The 20,143-nt window shown below is 37.9% G+C and overlaps 2 protein-coding genes across 2 annotated transcripts; one reads left to right on the top strand and one right to left on the bottom strand.

Annotated features, from left to right (window-relative positions):
• Positions 1–883: 883 nt before the first annotated feature.
• On the top strand, positions 884–1,822 carry LOC123819304 (olfactory receptor 51I2). Its single transcript, XM_045839607.1, has one exon. The coding sequence runs from the start codon at positions 884–886 to the stop codon at positions 1,820–1,822; it is 939 nt and encodes a 312-aa protein (XP_045695563.1).
• An 8,274-nt stretch (positions 1,823–10,096) lies between these two features.
• Positions 10,097–11,041, bottom strand: LOC123819294 (olfactory receptor 51I2-like). Its single transcript, XM_045839595.1, has one exon. It carries the CDS (start codon positions 11,039–11,041, stop codon positions 10,097–10,099), a length of 945 nt encoding a protein of 314 aa, XP_045695551.1.
• Between the last annotated feature and the right edge of the window lie 9,102 nt (positions 11,042–20,143).

Raw genomic sequence — 20,143 nt, forward strand, 5'->3', positions numbered from 1 at the left:
CATGTCAATGTGGACTGAGCACAATAAGGCATGTGCATGTTCAAGAGTATACAAGTCAAGAGGTAGTATGCAAATACATTTATACACTAAGAATAAATGGTGAGAGACAGAGCTGTGGGTGAGTGGTTTCATAGAATATGAGTGGGATCTAACATAAGGCTGGTGTGAAGGGTCATGAATGTGTTTATGTAACAGACATTTTGAGGGTACATATGACTGTGAAAGTCTGCCTTTGGAATAAGGCCCCCCCTCAGGCTGCATGATAGTGCACCTATTGAACATTAAGGGAAGAATTCATAAGTTTTTAACATAGCTTTGTGCTGTTGCAGAAACATGGTTTCTTTGTTGCTTTTTTGCAGCAACTCTGACAATGGAAAGCTGAGGTCTGGAGGCAGTCATTTCCTCCACATCCTGCAGCCCCTCCCTCTCCCTGACCAAATACTCATAACTTAGACTAGCTCTGGGGAATGTCTCATTAGTCAGTGACAGATCTAAATTAAACATATTCAAAGGTATATTTAAATGAATACTTCCGAGTGCTATTGATAATTCAGATTCCTAGTGTCCTTTTATACATTTCCATTCAATTACCCTTCTAAAACACATTAAAATTGTGAAAATATAATTTAAATCTTTTCCTTGTAAGTAATTTATATTTTTGAAGGATTTGTCAATGTCTTTCTTCTTCCATTAAACAGAGGAAAATAGTAACCCAGCCTGTGTGGCCAGATGATCATAAAATATAAAGAAAGGATATCATCTGTGTAGACATCATCTGTTGTGCCTCTCACTCCTTGGTTTCTTCTCCTCCAGTAAGTGCACCTCTCAGAAATCTCCAAGTCCGAAGGTCTCACCCTGAAGAGTGTCCTGGCTTCCTCCTGCTATGGCATTGTTCAATGTCACTCATCCTGCTTCCTTCCTCCTGACTGGTATCCCTGGTCTGGTGAGCTCTCACTCTTGGCTAGCAGGGCCCCTCTGTGTAATGTATGCTGTGGCCTTTGGGGGCAATGCAGTGATTTTGCAGGCTGTGCGAATGGAGCCCAGCCTCCACCAGCCCATGTACTACCTCCTGTCTTTGCTGTCCTTCAGTGATGTGGCCATGTCCATGGCTACACTGCCTACTGTACTCAGAACCTTCTGCCTCAATGCCCGCAACATTGCTTTTGATGCCTGCCTAATTCAGATGTTTCTCATTCATTCCTTCTCCATGATGGAATCAGGTATTCTCCTGTCCATGAGCTTAGACCGCTATGTGGCCATTTGCAATCCCTTGCACTATGCCACTGTGCTCACCGATGGAGTCATTGCTGGAATGGGTATAGCTGTGACTGCTCGGAGCTTCATTACCCTCTTTCCTCTTCCATTCCTTATCATGAGGCTGCCTATCTGCAGATCCAATATTCTTTCCCACTCCTACTGCCTACATCCAGACATGATGAAACTGGCCTGTGCTGATATCACTATCAACAGCATCTATGGACTCTTTGTTCTTATATCCACCTTTGGCATGGATCTGTTTTTTATCTTCCTCTCCTATGTGCTCATTCTGCGTTCAGTCATGGCCATTGCTTCCCATGAGGAACGCCTCAAAGCTCTCAACACATGTGTGTCACATATCCTGGCTGTACTTGCATTTTACGTGCCAATGATTGGGGTCTCCATAGTGCACCGCTTTGGGAAGCATGTCCCACGTTACATACATGTCCTCATGTCCAACATCTACCTTTTTGTGCCCCCTGTGCTCAACCCTCTCATTTATAGCGCCAAGACAAAGGAGATCCGCCAAGCCATTGTCCGCATGTTTCGCCACATCAAAATGTGACCTTTGCTTTTGGCTTTAAAATCTGATGTTTATTGTAGCCATAGGCTGCCACCCATTGGTATTATCATGATTATTGTCATCATCATCATTTCATCATCAAGAATAAGATAGATATGTGTACTGGGGAAAATAGAATGATAAAACTTGTAACAAAACAAACAGTAGTAGCTTCAGCAAACATCAGTGGCATTATTAGAAAGATAAATATCAGAGGAAATTGAGTTATTAGACAAAACTTTACAGAGGAAAGTTAGCCCAAGCTAGGAATCATTTTCTACAATACAATAATATGACTAATGTAATGATAACTAAACATTGACTCTTTAAAGTGGCAGGTTCTGTTCTGTTCTAAATTATTTATGTGCATTAATTCACTTATTCTTCATAACAGCCCTAAGAGGTGCAGAGAATTAAGTAAATTGTTCAGGGTAACGCAGATAATATGTCATTTAGATGAGATTCAGTACTAGTCTGGCTCCATAATTTGTACCAGCCTCTCTGTCTAATGGCATCACTATTAATACCACCATTCCTTCCTTGCTTTCATACCACTTTCACTCCCCAAAATTCATGAGCTGTTTTGACCTCACAATGAGAAACTAGATGCACTGTCAGAACTTGCTATAAGATATATGAACAAACATGACCCAGGAGATAGAGTAGACATCTATTTAAAAAAAAAAAAAACAAAAACAAACTTCTAGATTCCTCTGTTTCCTTTATCTGCCCACCACTTAATCCTCCCCCAAGAAAAGCAATGTTCAATAGCTGAACCATAAAATTTTTGACATTATACTAGACACATGACCTCCTTCTTTTCCCTTTTGGGTTTTTAATTTGCTTCCACACAATAACATAATAAGAGACATTAGAAATTGTGTCCTACTAGAATTTCCAGTTACAAAAAGGGCTGGGATAGTCAAAGTAGAGCATTTATGATTTGGACATCAGAAAATAATTTTTTCAGACCTTCTCTTAGATTGATGTTGCATACTCTTTCCTTGATATCAGAGAAATAGAATTCAATAAGAAGTCTTTTGGCCTAATTTTAGTGGTCTCAGACTAAACTCATGCTTACTTCTAGACTAAAATTAAGGTGATGCCCTACAGAGTCTAACCTAACTCACCAGTGAAACTGGGTCAGAGACCTCATACCAACAGAGCACATAGTTATCTAGAGTTTTTATCTTTGTACTATGTTCTACTGAGAAAATATCAAGGAGAAGTACCAAGTGCCAGATGGAGGAAACTATTTCTGAATGTAGATCATGTAAATATTTGGGATCCAGTGTTTCCAGAAACACATTGCTAAGTTTAATAAGAGATTCACAATGTATGTGTCATTGTCCACTAAATAAACCATTTTGAGGAAATGATTGAATATACCTCAGCATAATTTTATATGAAAAATAATTGAGGTATTAGAGATCTAGACTCAGAATATTGTCTTAGTCAATTTAAATAATGAGCTTTCTAATTCATACAAGGAACTATTGCAACATCAAATAATAATAATAATTTATAATGCCTTGAGAGTTTAGTTTAAATGAATATATAGAGGCAAAGGCAAGGCTTGGGAAAGCTACTGTATGAAAATGAGGGAAACACTGAGTCCCAACCCAGGGAGAGATGGGAAGACATCCTTTTGACCACAGGCTGAACTTTGAAACCCAATGGTATAACAGGAGAAAAGATGAAGGGCAAGGGAGTATGAGCCTGTTAAAAGATCTTCTGGCTACTCTCCACTTTATTTCCTTTCTTTTTGCTCCATCATAAATTAGAAATGCTGCTTATTTACAGAGGATAAGGGAAAAACATTTTTAGGTTTTGTCTTTTCTTTTGAGACAGGAGCCATAAGAAAATTTTAAGGCCACTCTTGCAATTTATGTTTTAAGAAGGACTCACATACAGTCCTATTTTGGGCCTTAAGTAGAAATTCTTTGTTAACTCTTTGTTTAACAGGATTGTTTTTACAACTCACATTTTTTCCCTCTTGGTGATAAAATACTTAGACTTTGGTCCAGTAAAAAGAAGAAAAGAAATTTCATACTTCTTTATTTTAAAGATTTTATTTATTTATTTTAGAGAGAGTGTAGGGAGGGAGGGAAATATCAATGTGTGGTTGCCTCTCATGAGCCCCCTACTGGGGAACCTAGCCTGCAAACCCAGGCACGTGCCTTGGGTGGGAATTGAACTGGTGAATTTTCAGTTTGCAGGCCGGTACTCAGTCCACTGAGCCACACCAGCCAAGGCTATACTTTTATTTTGAGCCCAGTAGGCCTACCTCTAACATAAGAAAATGACACTGAACACACAGGCTAAGCTAGTGAGAGGACTATTTTGAAGTTAATGAGAAAAAAATTCTGAATAAAAAAGGTCATTATTTTGTCTTGCCTTGTCATGGGAGCTTATCTCATGCTCAGGGCCCATGCTGGGTGGGTTGATGAAGAAAGAGCGAGAGAAAAGAACCTACAACAGGAGATTAAGAAAGAATTCTTGATCTCTGTGCCTCATAGTTAAGACTCATAGAAAAGTTAATATAAACAAAGTCTGATAAAGAATTGAAACAAACACACAAATCCATATTATGTGGACTTGTATGAAATTAATTTATGTCAGCTCAGGAAGTGGAAAAACCTTCAGAAACTGGAACATGGTAGAAGAGGGTAACACACCGGGCCCTGGGCATGGCAGACCATCAGTCTTGCTGTCTGAGTACCACAGAGAGGTCCAGCCTCACTTCACAAAACCATCTCCAGACCTGATCAGCTCTGCTGGGGCAAGACTACTACACTCCTGCAGTTACAATTCAGGTGGACAAGAAGTGCACTTTACCCAGAAACTATTTTTAAAAGAATTAATAGGAACAGGGCACAAAGAGTCTATCTTCTTTTTTTTTAATAGATAATTTTTTTTATTATTGTTCAATTACAGTTTTCCCCCATTACTCTCCCCTGCCCTACCCACCCCCGACCTTCAACTACCTTTGGAGTTAAGGTTATCATAGATGTGTCCAACTAGGAGTAGGTGGGTGTAGTTTGTGTTCATATTTATAAATTTCTTTTTATTTTTCTTTTCTTCTATTATCCATGGAAAACTTATTTATCAGCTACATAAAATAAATACAGGAGACAAATTATCCATTAAGCAATCATTTTATTAGTTTGTTTTGTACATGTGTAACTCAGAGGTCAGCTGATACCACCTAAGCATTTCATATTTTACTGAAATTTATGTAAACCTCCAATACTCTTCAAGAGAAAATATAATCCCCTGCCAAAACTTTCTTTAAATTTGTGGAGTTATGACTCCACTTACCTAAAACACTGGTATGTGACAGGCTATATTAAAAGTTTAGATGACAGAGACCTCAACTAATAGAAATGCGTAAAGCAGAATTAGTTATTGAATAATCTTGATCTTGTATCATTTACTGCCAGTCATGTTTCCTCAGAAAATTTCTCCCCAAACTGTTTTTCAGCCTTCATTCCTCCTGCCCTCTGGCATGTATTGTAGATACTGTCTTCTACTCAACCCCAGATCTAAAAACTGTGGAGAATTCTGGAGGGAAACTATATAATTCTGGTGGAAAACTATTTTTTTCACAAGCTTTTTTTTATTTTGTTTGCTTATAAGATACACAACAGCTGACTTATTTATTTATTCAACAATATTTATTGAAATCTAAAATGCAGCCAGCACAGTATTAGGCCCGAGAGCTCAGTGATTATGGAATTTAATCACTGGGTTTTGTGAGAGAACCCTACCTGAAAAGAGGTGGAAGGAGTATGCCCAAGTCTCCTGAGATGTGTTTAATAAATACATGCTTCCTTTCAGGATCCCCTGCAAAACTACACCGTGTTTCGAGTGGGTACACTGTGATGGGGGATGTGGAGAAGTGTAACTGGTTGGAATGTAGTCACTGTTCATTCGAACTGTGCAAAGCTTTTGTGTTTAAGGTAAACATCCCATATCAACGGGCTGGGGGAAATAAGCCTCCTGCATGGCAATCCTCATTGTTGAAATAAAAGACAGACTATAAACGACGGTGGATCAGAATCAACTTTAATTTTTAGTCTCACCAGTGAGAGTCGAATTCTTCTGTAAATCTTAAACAGTTTAGAACTGAAAGAGTGCTAAGTGGCATTTTCTATATTTGACATGATATTATGAAAAAAAATTGTTTTGTGTAATATTAATACAAAAAATCTGACAGTCAGCAATTTAATAACCAAATTCTCAAATAAGTTTCGAAGAAGCAAGTAAAATAAATCTGAAATCCAAACAAAAGAAATTCCTGCTAAACAAATTTAAAACCTTATGTAACTGTGTTAAAGACACTAGATTTGAAATATTTCCCATGTCAATTACTCAGCTTAGTTATGGAGATTGATGGTTTCTTTCAACAGGAACTATCATGCCACACTTAGAATCCAAATATCTATAAGAACATTTTACAAATAAAGTAGAAAAACAAGTTTAGGTTGATTAAGAAAAAAGCACTTATACAACTAAGGTATAAATTAAACAATTGGGCATTATTTTAAAATCAATCCTTTTTTATATTCAATGTCATGTCTTAAAGAAACCCCTGTGTCTTCAGTTCACATATATTATACACAAGGTTATAATTTTTCATTTCCTTAGATATCAGTACACAGCTTGAATACTATGTGACCACTTTGAACAAATATAACTTACCTCAGAGAGAAAAAGCTTTTTCCAAGTCAGGTAATTAGGGAACTGGTCAATATATATTAGGCAGCAATATTATATATAATATATATATAATGCATTATATATATATAATGTATTATTTTTTCATATTAGAAAATAAGAGCTTTTAATTTTCTGTCTCTTCAACATGTTTCTCTATAATGTATATATAGCATAAACAGGTTATATGTACTGTGTGTATGAGCAGACTTGCATGTGAACCCCAGTAGTCTTTATCCAACTACCAACTGGAGGGTGAGTCCTTCTGCAACACTGAAAAAAATTTCTATCACCGTTTAGTGAAGTTATTTCTTATTTATTCAGAGCTGAGCTCAGCACACATGTATTCAACTGATAAGACACACAGGGAAACATCTTCCAATGTCACATGCCCTTCGTTAGCAAGAGCCAGGCTCCACCCATCTCCACATTCTCAGGGCTCAACACAGAGCTCAACCCATGCCAGTCATCCCAGGTATGCTTGCTAAGTGAACCAATAAGGGATCACTGCACAAAGCACTGATAGAAGTACTTTCTATGTCACAGTGGCACGCACTCTTTCCATCCTCATCCCTTGTTCTGTGACTTCTCAATTCTGTAATTGAGATTAAGAGTTGTATTTTTTAAAAAATAAGCCTAAAAAAATATTGAAGCATGAAGGTATTAAAAAAATTTTTTAAACTAAGATTCCCATTTTAAGCATGACTCTAAGGACTGTGGGTGAATATTGGTCCTTGATTTTTTTCCCTTTTATGTTTGCTCATAACTGTGTATAGAGTTAGTTTACAATATATCCATTTTCATCCCAATATATAAGGGAAGGAAGGTTTTCCACAGTGACTGGGAAAAGGATCCTCTGGACTGGGAGGGGATGGCAGAGTAGCTTTTCCAGGTTCATGGCTTTAGGGCTCCCCCTGCTATTGTAGGAATATTCAAAGTAGCCCCCCTCTTAGAGGCCACTTCTGTATCTCAGAACTAAGTCTGTTTCTAGATGTCTGGTGCCCTCCTTCTGTTCCAGCCCTAGAGCTCTGCCTGCCTTTCTCCCAAGCAATACAAGTAGCTTGAGAATTTTCTGTGCCTGCAGCAGCATTTTCTTGCATCTGCTTCCCTTATAGTCTTTTCAGCTGTCAGAAATGCTTTCCTTCTCTCTTATTTGAGTGATCTTTAGGTTTCATGTTGTTTCCTTCAGGCTGAGGTTATTTTCCTTCAGAAAGGTTTCTGTGCTGAACATTTCTGAGAATATCAGGTGCTTGGGACCAGAGCTACATTGCTTGATTTTCTCAAGTGCAAGAGGACTTGGAACTGGTCAAGATTGCTCTCAGTTTTACCAGTCCATCTCAAAGCCACCTGCCAGGTGTTTGTTCAGGCAATACTCCTCTCCTATCAGGGGTCACTGTCGTGGTTCATTGTTTTATTCTAAATTTTTTTGTTATTACCTCTTCTACACTGCTTCCTAACATATAATTTCTAATCTTGGCTACACCTACCTTGTGTTAGAATACTGGAGGTTTCCCTATCATTTACTATTGTTGAAGATGTTATCTCTAGGATTCTATTCTTTTGGGGGGGCCTGGCTAATTTGGCACTCAGAGTGTTTAGAGGAGATTCATATCTATATTTCTGCTATGTTTAGGGCAGTACGTGTCCCTTTGGCTTTATTTTAGAAAAGTTACGTTATGATCCTCTGAAAGAAAAGCATGGGAACGAATGTTTACTTTAAAAATGATAACTTTGTGTTGGGGACCGCCCTGCCTGGTCTCAGGAAACTGTAACCACCCATGGCTAAGGCTGAGTAAGAGGCCTCCGAACCAGGAGACACTAAGGAGACAAAACTTATTTCCTTAGCATGAATGCTGCCTGTTCTGTGCCAGCCCCCAGTGCTCAATCAGTTAGCCAATAACGGGTAAGATTTCCCAAGGGGGGAATCATCTAAGACAGGCATGATCATGTAGAGGCCTCAGGGAAGGACTTAGGGGGCTGTGGAAATGAAGGGGTGATCAACATCGACCCTGCCCCCTCGGCTTCATCAAAGCCTGAGTCCTTGTTCTTAGTTGTGAGAAATTCAAGTCTCCGGGCTACCTTTGTCTCCTCTGCCCAACTCAGGCCTGCGGAAATAACAGGGGTGGTGTAGTCCAGACTAGATTTGGCAGACCCCCAAGGTAATCAGTCCTGGGACATAGAATATGCAAGATCCTGTGAGATCTGCTTGCTGGAGGATGAAGGCACGGGCAGGAAATGAAACTAGCTTTTTAGACCCTGTAGTCTTTTTAAGTGATAAAACCCCAAAATCTCAGCCCAAAATCCCAACAGGAGATCTGCCAGCACCTTTGAAAACTACCTACTTGTTTTATCTTCCCTGCCAGACTGTAATCCACAAACTGTATCTGTATGCTTAATAAAAGCCTGCTTGGGTGGGAAAACAGGGTGCTCTCCACTAGAGAGAGTAGCCATTTCGTCCCTATTTCCCCACAGGACTTGGTTGTTCATGTGTACGTTTTTCTCATGTTTTGACAAGCATCTGCAGTGATGGATACTGCTGGCCAGTATCCGTCTCAACTTTTTGCCCAGTATCTTCCTTCCCCAACCATCCAATAAAATTGAATTACCCACCATGAAAGTCCCCACACCTTGTACTTATCTCTGCCAAGTGCCTTCAAGCCTGCATGGTCTGTGTTGTGTGTGATTTGTATATATTTACAAAGGATTCTTCTTTCTTCATGGCTATTACTGTCTGAGGATTATGCTTTGTGAATTTTCTAATACCCTTTATCCACCTGTCTTCTCTAGCATACACTGAAGATGCTGGGCTTGCGTGCTCACTACAGGCCATGTAAGTCCATATTTCAGCAAATTGTGGGTCAGACTCCCAGAGCCTCTAGAGCATACATGCATCACCATCAATAATAGTATCTATTAGCTTTCCATTTAGAGTGTCTGTAGCTCCCTAGAAGAAAGTTACTTCTCTCCCCCATCATGCATGAGGGATGGCAACATATTATTTTTCACAAAACTTTTTTCTGATTTTAAATTTATAAATTTCAGGTGTTACATGGTTTATAGTTCATAGTAAATATGGCAAGCATATATGTTTCTTTTTATAGGAGTTAGGAATGTTCTTACTTATTTCAAAAGGTAAAGTTACAGCTATTGTATACCTTTAGTATTGGGTGATACCTATGACCTCAAGTAACATAATACCTAACCACACTATATCATATATATGCAATAGTTTTTGAAATTTATTTGAAAACATAGATGTTATTAGTATATTGGGACTAATAAAAGGGTGTAATTAAAGATCCACTTACTTTTTAGGTCTGAGAAAAGTTATTTTTGGCAAACTGTTGACACATTTAATTGCAATGTAAGACAGCCTGATATTTTGAGTTATGGGTTATAGCCAGACTATACCATACAACTGATTGCAGATATCAAGTTGAAGGTCCATGTATAGAAGGAAATTGAAATCTCCCAAAGGACTAAGTTAGTACACACAAAAATCAGCAATAACAAAAAAAACTCATAGGTTACCTGGCTTTCAAGAAGCTTTCTCCCTGGTCACAGCCTAGATCCTAATAACATCTTGTGTAGCCTTTTACGAATCTCCTTAGTCTTAATAGAATAAATAATTGGGTTGAGCATTGGAGGCACAAAGAGATAAATCAAAGATATGAACTTGTGCACATACTCAGGAGCATGTTTTCCAAATCGGTGGACCATGGATACACTAACCATGGGCACATAAAAAATGAGCACAGCACAGATGTGTGACACACATGTGTTGAGGGTCTTAAGCCTTTCCTCCTTGGAGGCAATGGCCAACACAGAGCGCAGTATGAGAACATAGGAAAGGAGGATGAGCACTGAGTCTACACCAAAGGCAGAGATGACGATGAACAGGCCATACATGCTGTTAATGGTGGTATCTCCACAGGGCAAGCGGATGAGGTCTGGGTGCAAGCAGTAGGAATGGGTCAGCACGTTGGTCTTACAAAAGGGCAGCCTCTTCAAAAGGAAAGGCAGTGGGAATACCATGAAGAAGCTGCGGATGATGATGGATATGCCCATGTGAACCACACGGATATCAGTGAGCACAGTAGAATAATGCAAGGGATTGCAGATGGCCACATAGCGGTCGAAACTCATAACCAACAGGATTCCAGACTCTGTCCAGGAGAAAAAGTGGATGAAGAACATCTGGGTCAGGCAGGCACCAAAGGCAATCTCTGGGGCCTGAAAGCACAAGGTGGCCAGTACAGAGGGCAATGTAGAAAAAGACACACCCAGGTCATTGACAGACAACAAAGACAGGAAGTAATACATTGGCTGGTGCAAGCTGTGCTCCTCCTTTATGATGAAGAGAATTAGAATGTTGCCCAGGATGGAGATAAAATAAAGAAGCAAAAGGAGGGCAGTTAACCAGTGCTCCAGGCCCTCCATCTCTGGGAAAGCTGTTAGTGTGAAGCTGGTAGTGCTTGAGATGTTGGTCCCAAAACTTTTCATGAGGGTCTCTGAGTGGCTTTTAGGGAAATACAACCAGAGTGAAGTGAGGTCAGATAGTGGAAAATATAAAGACAAAGAGTGGTCACTGTCTTCAAGATAGAAGTGACAATAACATTTATATTTCATCCAAATATCATGAAAGAGTAAGGAAGGAGTAGTTCAGGGTCACTGTCTATATCTCAGGCCTTCTGCAGTCTGACTATACCCACAAATGGGTCAATGGGCTTCAAGTCCTTCCACACAAAAATCCTTCGACTTTTTTTTTGACATTGTGTCCTGTTCTTTCTGTTTCTGCTCTTTTTACAGAAAGATTCAAATTTTTCTTCAGTAGAGGAAAATAGTTTTGCCCTTTTTCTCTACTAAATGCTATCCACCACCTTCTTTAAGAAGAGAGATACAGTATGTCCTTAATGAAGTTCTCCCTTAATGCTCTCCACTTACTAATGCATTCCCCATTGTACAAGTGATGACTTTTTTTGTCTGTATTCTGAGTTGTGTCTTTTTTCTTGCCTGCATTGAAGCATCACCCCAGCTCCTCATCCTCTCTTCATTGCTTGAGCTCCTCACTTATTCACCAAGGGTATAGAAGCTCATGCTTCTTCACTACTGATTGCTCCTGGTTTTTCTCTCTGGCATGTGTACATGTATTTTCTCTGTTTAGATGAAAGATTCTTAAACTGTGCTGCACATTGGAATCATTTGGGGAATTTTAAGACTTTCTCTTTTTTGCTTGAGCCTTGCTCATATTAGTTAAATCAAAAGTTCTAGTAGTGAAACTCAAGAATCAGTATTTTTTAAAATTTCCCAAGGGATTCCAATAAGCAGGCAAGTTTGAAAATTAGAGGTTTTGGTCATTTCTATGAGCTTCATATATGTCCTACCTCACAAAAACTTCTTTCGGGATTTACTGTCATAGGAAACAAAGAACAACAAAAACTCTCTTTATTCCCTTCACATATTTTTCTAATAATCACTTATTTCTCTGCTCTCTTTATAACTAATATTTTCAGAATTACTTTCCACACATAATGTCCTTATAATCTCTCTTCTGTATGGCAATGATCACAAATGTATGTCTCTAGCTCAGAATTCTTCTAGCTCTGGACTCAAGCATTCGACTACCTATAAATTGAAATAGCTCATCAGCATCTCAAACATAACCAATGCTAAACTGAACTTTTTAGCAATCATCATATTTGATCTTCTCAAATATGTAACATTTTGTAAAAATTTATCATTCTCTCTTTACCAGGTCAGAGGCACCTTTCACTTTCTCTCATTCCCAAGTCTAATTAATCTATTACCACCTTTCCTAAATATACTTAACACTGGCTGCCTTCTCTATGTCACTTCCAACTGCAATCATCCCTCCACATCCTTAATCTCCTGGCTTCTGCAAGACCTTCCTTGCTGATTGACCAGCTTAGTGTCATGCCCCACTCTAATCCATTCTCCACTAAGCAGCCAAATTATTTGTTTAGAAGATAAACAAAATAATGTTGCACTCCTACTAAATAACTTTCAATGGCTTCCTTCCTTTTTCAAAATAAAATTTAAATAGAATTCAAGCATCCTTTCCATGGTATACAGCAATATTAGTACTACCTGGGAACTTGTCTTCCAGCTATTCTAAGCATTCATTACTTCTCTGCTCATGGGTATATGTCCCTCTTGTATATCTTCATATATATTTTTCTTTGACTTTTATCACACTTTAGAATTATAATGAATTGTTACATTTGGTTATTTAATTAGTATCTTTCTCCCCTGATAACTTGGAAATTCCCATAATTATCTGTGTTTGTTCTCTTTCTATCCTTAATGCTTACTGGTCACTGGGCATAGAGACTTGGATTAGGACTCAGGGATTGCCAGTTCTATGTCTAATCAATAAATATTGATTAAGTAAACTATCTTAAGAAAAAGGTTTTATGAACTTCTTCAAATATTTGTACCCTAGTGACCTCAAGATTTCGGAGCTATGAATGAGATTTCTATAGGTCTTGTTATGGGAAGAGCTGAAATCCCAACTTACCTCTGCAGCAACTCCAGTAGATGGGAGGAAAGAGGTAGATGAACTGTTTACGAGGGAAGAAACACTGAGAACTCTGCTCACTCTGCACACAACCTCCCTGCCAGCTTCCACCCTCTCTGAGCCCTGAGCTGTAAAACTGCCTATTAAGAGTCCCTTGGGCCCAGTATGTCCCACCGTGCAGAGGTGGCTGGGGCAGCAGGAAATGCAAAAAATATTGTGTGGATGGCTCCTCTGTGATATGGCATTTCTTTGAAGCTGTGAGATTTCAAAGAAACTAAGAGTTAGAACTCAATTTTCATTTATTTTTTAGAGGAGGATCTGATGCCCAGAAATAATTCATTTAGTAAGTGAAAAACAGAGCTGGCCTAAATCCCAGACCCCTTGACTCTCAAGCAAGTTTGAAAGAAAGGCAGTTGTCATATCACAGCCCTTCCAATTTACTTCCCATATTACAAAAATATTTTTAAGTACAATTACATCATATTATTTCCATTACCAGTAAAGTCCAAATTTTCATATGGGCCTGTGCTATGTCATTGCCCTCTTATCAAACTTTATCTTGAGCCATTTCCCCTTTGTCATTTCTATTACAACCATAATTATCTTTCAGTTCCCTGACTATGTAAGGCTTACTTCATCTTCGTGGTCTTCACAAATGCTGCTTCCCATGTCTGGGAAGCTTTTCCCCATTCATCTTTCCTTCTTGATAGCTTCTTATCCGTCAGCTCTTAGCTTAAACTGGAAGATTTACGCTAAACGGAAGAGTCCCCTAACCTCTTAGCCTAATAAATGTTTAGATAACATTCTCTATTGCTCTTTTCTAGAAACTTGCAGCACTGGGATTATGTGATTTAATGTAAACAGTGTTATTTATTGCATGCCTCTCTCCTATATTAATATGTAAATTCCATGAAAAGTGACTCTATGTCTTTCTTATTCTTCAATATACTCAAGGCACTCAGCATGATGTTCAGCAAATAGTAGGCATGCAACTAATACTTCTGCCATAATTAACACCATCAGAAAAACAGCATCAGCCTTCTTTCCATAAGTCTTCAAAATGGGTTGCCCTGTTCTTGGGGAATCACATATTAAGGAACATACAACATGAACACACCTATTCAACCTATGGTTTTTCTGGTCAGTGTGTCTGGATACCTATCAGCCCCACAGGGTAAAATGACCCACAGTTTGGTACTTACTTAAAAAAATTTTACATATTTTTGTCCAATCTAAATCTAAAACATTTTTTCATTTCTAGATAGAATCTTTATAAGATATATGATTCACTTTTCCACCTTAATTAATCCAAGCCAATGTGTACTAGAAAAATCTTTGACCCTACAAGCTGTGTTAGAGGCCCCTTCTCTGGGCTACCACAGACAGTACTCATGGCATCTTATCTCACTGGATTGTAACTCTTTCTGTTCGTATATACTTACTGAGCATTTTGTGTGTTGGGTTGCTCCACTAATTTATTTAAAATCAATGAGCCTTCTTTGTGTCTGGTATCTTGCATTTCTCCAGCCCAAACTAAGACCATCATTGTTAAATACAATGTTAGCTTTAGAAGGTAATAAGAGAAAGGCCAAGAACTGTAAAAGTTTTGAAAGCTGTGTCACCACTAAAAGTCACACTAGTCTTGGACTTGGGGAAAAAGCTGCCTGGGTTCAGCTCCTGCACCTTTATTTACTATCTGTGCTTCTGTATCTTTAACTATGAAACAAATATAATAATTTTGCCTGCATCATAGCCTGCTGATAGGAGCTAATAACTTTTAATAATAAACTTTGAACTGCGACTAGCACATATTAAGCCACCAAGAAATGCTATCTTTAGCATTACTTCACAGCTAGTAAAATGAACATTAGAGATTTTAAATGACTAATCTAATTAGCTCAGTTGAACTAAGAGATTAAATGAGACTAGTCTTGACATCAAGCCTGCCATACATATTCTGTCATTTTGTTTTAAACTAATTTATCTGATATTATTTTTTGACCATAGCATAAACATTCTGGCTGGCGCAGGCTTCTGATGAAGTGGGATGTGGCAAGTAAATATTCAATGTGTTCCTGATATGCACCAGGTAGGATGAGTCTTCTGGTACCCACAACCGGGCCCTCATAGATAGAAATATTTGTCCTCTACAGGCCATAGCCACACCTGGAGGAAATATGTCTTCCCTATGAAAAGGAACTATTTATTACTTGAGTTGGAAAACACCTCCAAGTGGAGCCAGCTAGAGCATTCAGACCTCTCCCCCATGAAGCTCACTCCTAGGACTGCTCAGAATATTCTCAATTGCTTTTATTTCTCAATCTCTTTGTTTCTCTCTCTACACATCTCCCTCTCTGTATCACATACACACATTTTATTTAAACCATAATGTATATGTTTTGTAAAAAATAAGTCAGTACAGATAAATAAAAAAATAAATCTTTTCTCACTAAACAGACTACTAATGAAATTCCTGTCAATGTTTCCAAATACTCTTATATGCAAATATATGAATATTTAAAACTAATATTTATGTTTGTGTTTTTACCAAAGAAAATTGTAAGCATGCTAGAAATGCTATCTGAAAATTATTTTATTTGAAATACTACTTTACAAAGGTTTATATATTCTTTTAAGCTATGATATACTAGAAATCTGTTGTGGTAGTCATATCTTCTATTTCAATTAGTATAATTTTTAAATTATTTTTTATGTTTTAGCATTTGGGGGATCACTTATATTCTTTTACAATTTCTTAACTTTTTAGAACATTTGACAGAGGGTAATCTCAACTGTGCAATAATACTACATTACTTTAAAATTATGTTTTTTTATGAAAAAGTATTCACAATAAAGTAAACATAAGTTGGAAAAAATGATACATTTAATATTTGTTTAATATTCCACCACATGTGGTAGATAAAAATTCAGAAGGGATATCACAGGAATGAGCAGTCCCAGCCCCCAACCAGGCCCCCAAGCCCAGGAATCCAGTGCCAGAAAGGTAAGTCCCCATAACTTCTGGCTGCAAAAACCAGTGGAGATTGAGTTGCTAGAAGGAACTTCTGGGGTCCCAAGGAGTTCCTCTTAAAGAACCAATGCACTTACTTAGGGTTACTCCCTCTGAGCCCCAGCACTGGGGTAGCAGCTTGAAAGGCACCAGTGGCATACAAGGAGGAAATGAAATGTATGCTCTTGGAGACAGCTTTCTCCCAGAAAGGAAGGAAGGCAGTGGTTATTGTTCCCTTTCTGAAACCTCCCCACAAAGAGCCAGCAGGCCATATCTGAGACTTCATCAACCTGGCTAACACTATTTTCCCTGCCCTGGAGATCCCCTGAAACTCCATACACCCAACCCATGGGTCCCCCCAAATTGTTAGCAATAACTTTTTCATATGAAGGGCTGACTTAGGTTCTTGCATCACAACTTCATCAGTCCTCTCAAACAAGCAACAGACAGCCTCAGTGAACCGTTGGCTCAGTAATTCTTGCTAAGTAATTCCAGGCCTGGCACAAGCAGCAGCCTGTCTAGGTTCACATCTTGGCTATGCCTGGGAATCTCCAAGCCAACACAAGTAGCAGTCATCTCAGATTGCTTTATAGCTTATGCAAGCTGGCACCAGGTAGAATACATTTGGGGGAGGTGTCCTTGGCCTACACCACCCAGGAAACCCCAGAGACTGTGGACCCATTGTACAGATAATAGATCACATCAGAGTAGCAGCACCCTGCCCTTGAACAACTGATTCTCCACAGAGCATGGAGGATGGTATGAGTGGTCACAGCCAGTCCTTGCAACAGAATGGCCTGGGTGATCCATCCCATTGACCTGCCAACACAATCAAGGTTCAAGTAGAAGAGGAGGGTCTACTCAGCCCACATGAAGGGTGTGCCTCAAGTACCCAGACTGAGTGATAGTGGAGGCTGTGCCACTGGACCCTATAGGGTACCTCCTATATTAGGCCACAGTCCCAAGACAGGAAACCATACATAGGAGTCTACCTAATACATAAAATGAAACACAGGGAGGCTACCAAAACAAGGAGACAAAGAACCATGGCCCAAATGAAAGAACAGATCAAAGCTCCAGAAAAAGAACTAAACAAAATGGATATAAGCAATCTATCAGATGCAGAGTTCAAAACACTGGTTATAGGGATGCACAAGAAACTTAATGAGGACCTAAACAGCATAGAAAAGATATAATCAGAAATGAAGGATACACTGATTGAAATAAAGAACAACTTACAGAGAAAAAGCAGTAGAATGCATGAAGCTGAGAATCAAATCAATGATATGAAACATTAGGAAGCAAAAAACAATCAGAATAAGAAAAAAATTCAAAAAAATGAGGATGATGTAAGCAACGTCTGGGACAGCTTCAAGTATTGCAACATTCACATCATAGGGGTGCCAGAAGGAGAACAGAAAGAACAAGAAATTAGAAATCTATTTGAAAAAAAATAGTGACAGAAAACTCCCTTATTTGGTGAAGGAAATAGACACACAAGTCCAGGAATCACAGAGAGTCCCAAATAAGGTAGATACAATGAGGCCAGCTGCAAGACACCTCATAATTAAAATGTCAAAAGTTAACTATAACGAGAGAATCTTAAAAGCAGCAAGAGAAAAGCAGTTAGTTACCTACAGGGGTGTGCCTATAAGACCCTCAGCTGATTTCTCCAGACAAAGTTTGCAGACAAGAAAGGATTGGCAAGAAATATTCAAAGTCATAAGAAGCAGGGACCCTCAGCCAAGATTGCTCCACCCACCAAAGTTATCATTTAGAATTGAAGGGCAGATAAAGAACTTCCCAAACAAGAAAAATACTGAAGGAGATCATTATTACCAAACCATTGTTATATTAAATGTTAAATGGACTTCTTTTTTAAGAAAGTGAAGATCAAAACTATGAACAATAAAGTGGAAAAAATGCATATCTACCAACAATTGAATCTAAAAAAGACAACAAAGCAAACAAGAAGAACAGAGACTGAGTCAAGGATAAGAAGAGCATTTTGATTGTTGTCAGATGAGAGGGAGGTGTGGGAGAATGCATGAAGAGATGAGGGGATTAAGAAGTACAAATAGGTAGTTACAGAATAGCCATGGGGATGTAAAGTACAGTGTAAGAAATGGAGTAGCCAAAGAACTTACATGTATGACCCATGAACATAAACAAAAGTGTGCAAGTTGCCTGAGGGAGCTGGGGATGCTGAGTGTAAGAGGGAAAATTGGGACAACTGTAATAGCATAATCAATAAAATATAATTTAAAAAAAAGACCTCAAATTCCTTATAGAATGTTCTACTGCCATTTAAAACATAAATCTAATCTGGTATTATATATAATAATTGTTTTATTTTCCTTTTGATTTTATTTTCTACAGGTTGGTTCATTCTGTTAGCTTATTAAAAAGCCAATTATTCTATTACTTCTACTCTTTCCCATTCACATTCATTCACTGCATTTTAACTTTTACAATTATATTACAGTTTTGTATTCTTTTATAATATTATAAATTGAATGCTTAATTTCTTAACTTCCACTCTTTTGTTTTTCATAAAACTACTACCCAAATTTACCAAATGTTATTTTTACTGAAAGTTAGAATATTTCATTCAATTCACATGCAATTACATTTACCTCATCCTAAAAATTGGGTGGACAGTGTGTGTAATTGAAATAAATACTGACATGCACAGCTAGAGCTACTGTGCCATAGATATTTTATTTTAACCAATATTCTTTTGACATATTTATTTTATATTATTCTGATAAGAACACTTAACATGAGAGTTACCCTCTTAACAAAATTTTAAGTGCACAATACTTTATCATTGGGTATAGGTACAATGTTCCATAGCAAATCTCTACGTACCACTTATCCACTTTGCTTCACTAAAACTTCATGCCCATTGGTGAGTAAGCCCTCATTTCCCCTTTCCCCAGACACTGATAATCATCATTTCACTCTTTAATTCCACTAATTTGCTTATGTTTCTAGTTCATATAAGTGAAATCATATAGGATTATCTTTCTGTGTCTGGCTTATTTCACTTAGCATGATATTGTCAAGGTCATCCATGGTGTTGCATATTCCAGAATTTTCTTCTAGACTAGACTAGTATTCCACTGTATGTGTATACCATATTTTATTGGCTTGTTTACTGGTTGATAATCAATTAGGTTTTTCCACATTTTGAATTTTGCAGTGAGTGCTGTAATGACTATGGAAGTGGTGGTGGTTTTTTGAGATCTTATTTCATTTATTTTCAATATATACCCAAAAGTGATATTAATGCATTATATGGTTATGACACCAAAAGCAGAGGAAACAAAAATAAAATTTAACAAGTGGGACTTATCAACCTGAAATGTTTATGCACAACAAAGAAAACAATCAACATAGAATAAAGGCAACCTATGAAATGGAAGAAAATATTTGTAAACCATACATCTGATAAGGGGGTAATTTGGGAAATATATAAGAAGCTGTTTACAATTCAATAGAAAAAGAACAAATAACCTGATTTTAAAATGGGTTAAGGAGTTGAATAGCCATTTTACCAAAGAAGACGCACAAATGACCAACAACATATGAAAAATATTGAATGTTTCTAATTATCAAAAAATGCATATTGAAACCACAGAAAATACTTGTTCACACTGGTCAAGATGATTATTTCTCCAGAAAACAAAAGGCAATACATGTTGGCAGGGATGTGGAGGGATCTGGACACTACACACTGCTGGTGGGAATGTGAAACAGTGCCTCTGCCAAATACAAGGGGAAAGAATCCTTCACCCATTATGGCACTATTTCCATGTAATAAGTAGTTTTCTTTGTGATGATTCACCTTAAACAATGATAATAAAAACACATATTGACAACTTGGCGGCTGATCATGAGAATGTATATTTTGAATTAAAATAAACAGAAGAGTTGAGCAAATGTTTTTTGCTGAATTATGACCCAGTTTACCTTGCCAAAGCATGTTGACTAGAATGTTAACAAATGCCAAGACATCACTAGACATCAGGTGGCAGAAGTCCTAAAAGTAGGT

This window comes from Phyllostomus hastatus, unplaced genomic scaffold (assembly GCF_019186645.2).
Source record: "Phyllostomus hastatus isolate PE091 unplaced genomic scaffold, TTU_PhHast_1.1 phas_contig_304, whole genome shotgun sequence".
Lineage (NCBI taxonomy): Eukaryota > Metazoa > Chordata > Mammalia > Chiroptera > Phyllostomidae > Phyllostomus > Phyllostomus hastatus.

Excerpts from the sequence above, each read along its gene's own strand:
- LOC123819304 (XM_045839607.1), top strand. The coding sequence starts at position 884 with ATGGCATTGTTCAATGTCACTCATCCTGCTTCCTTCCTCCTGACTGGT.
- LOC123819294 (XM_045839595.1), bottom strand. The coding sequence starts at position 11,041 with ATGAAAAGTTTTGGGACCAACATCTCAAGCACTACCAGCTTCACACTA.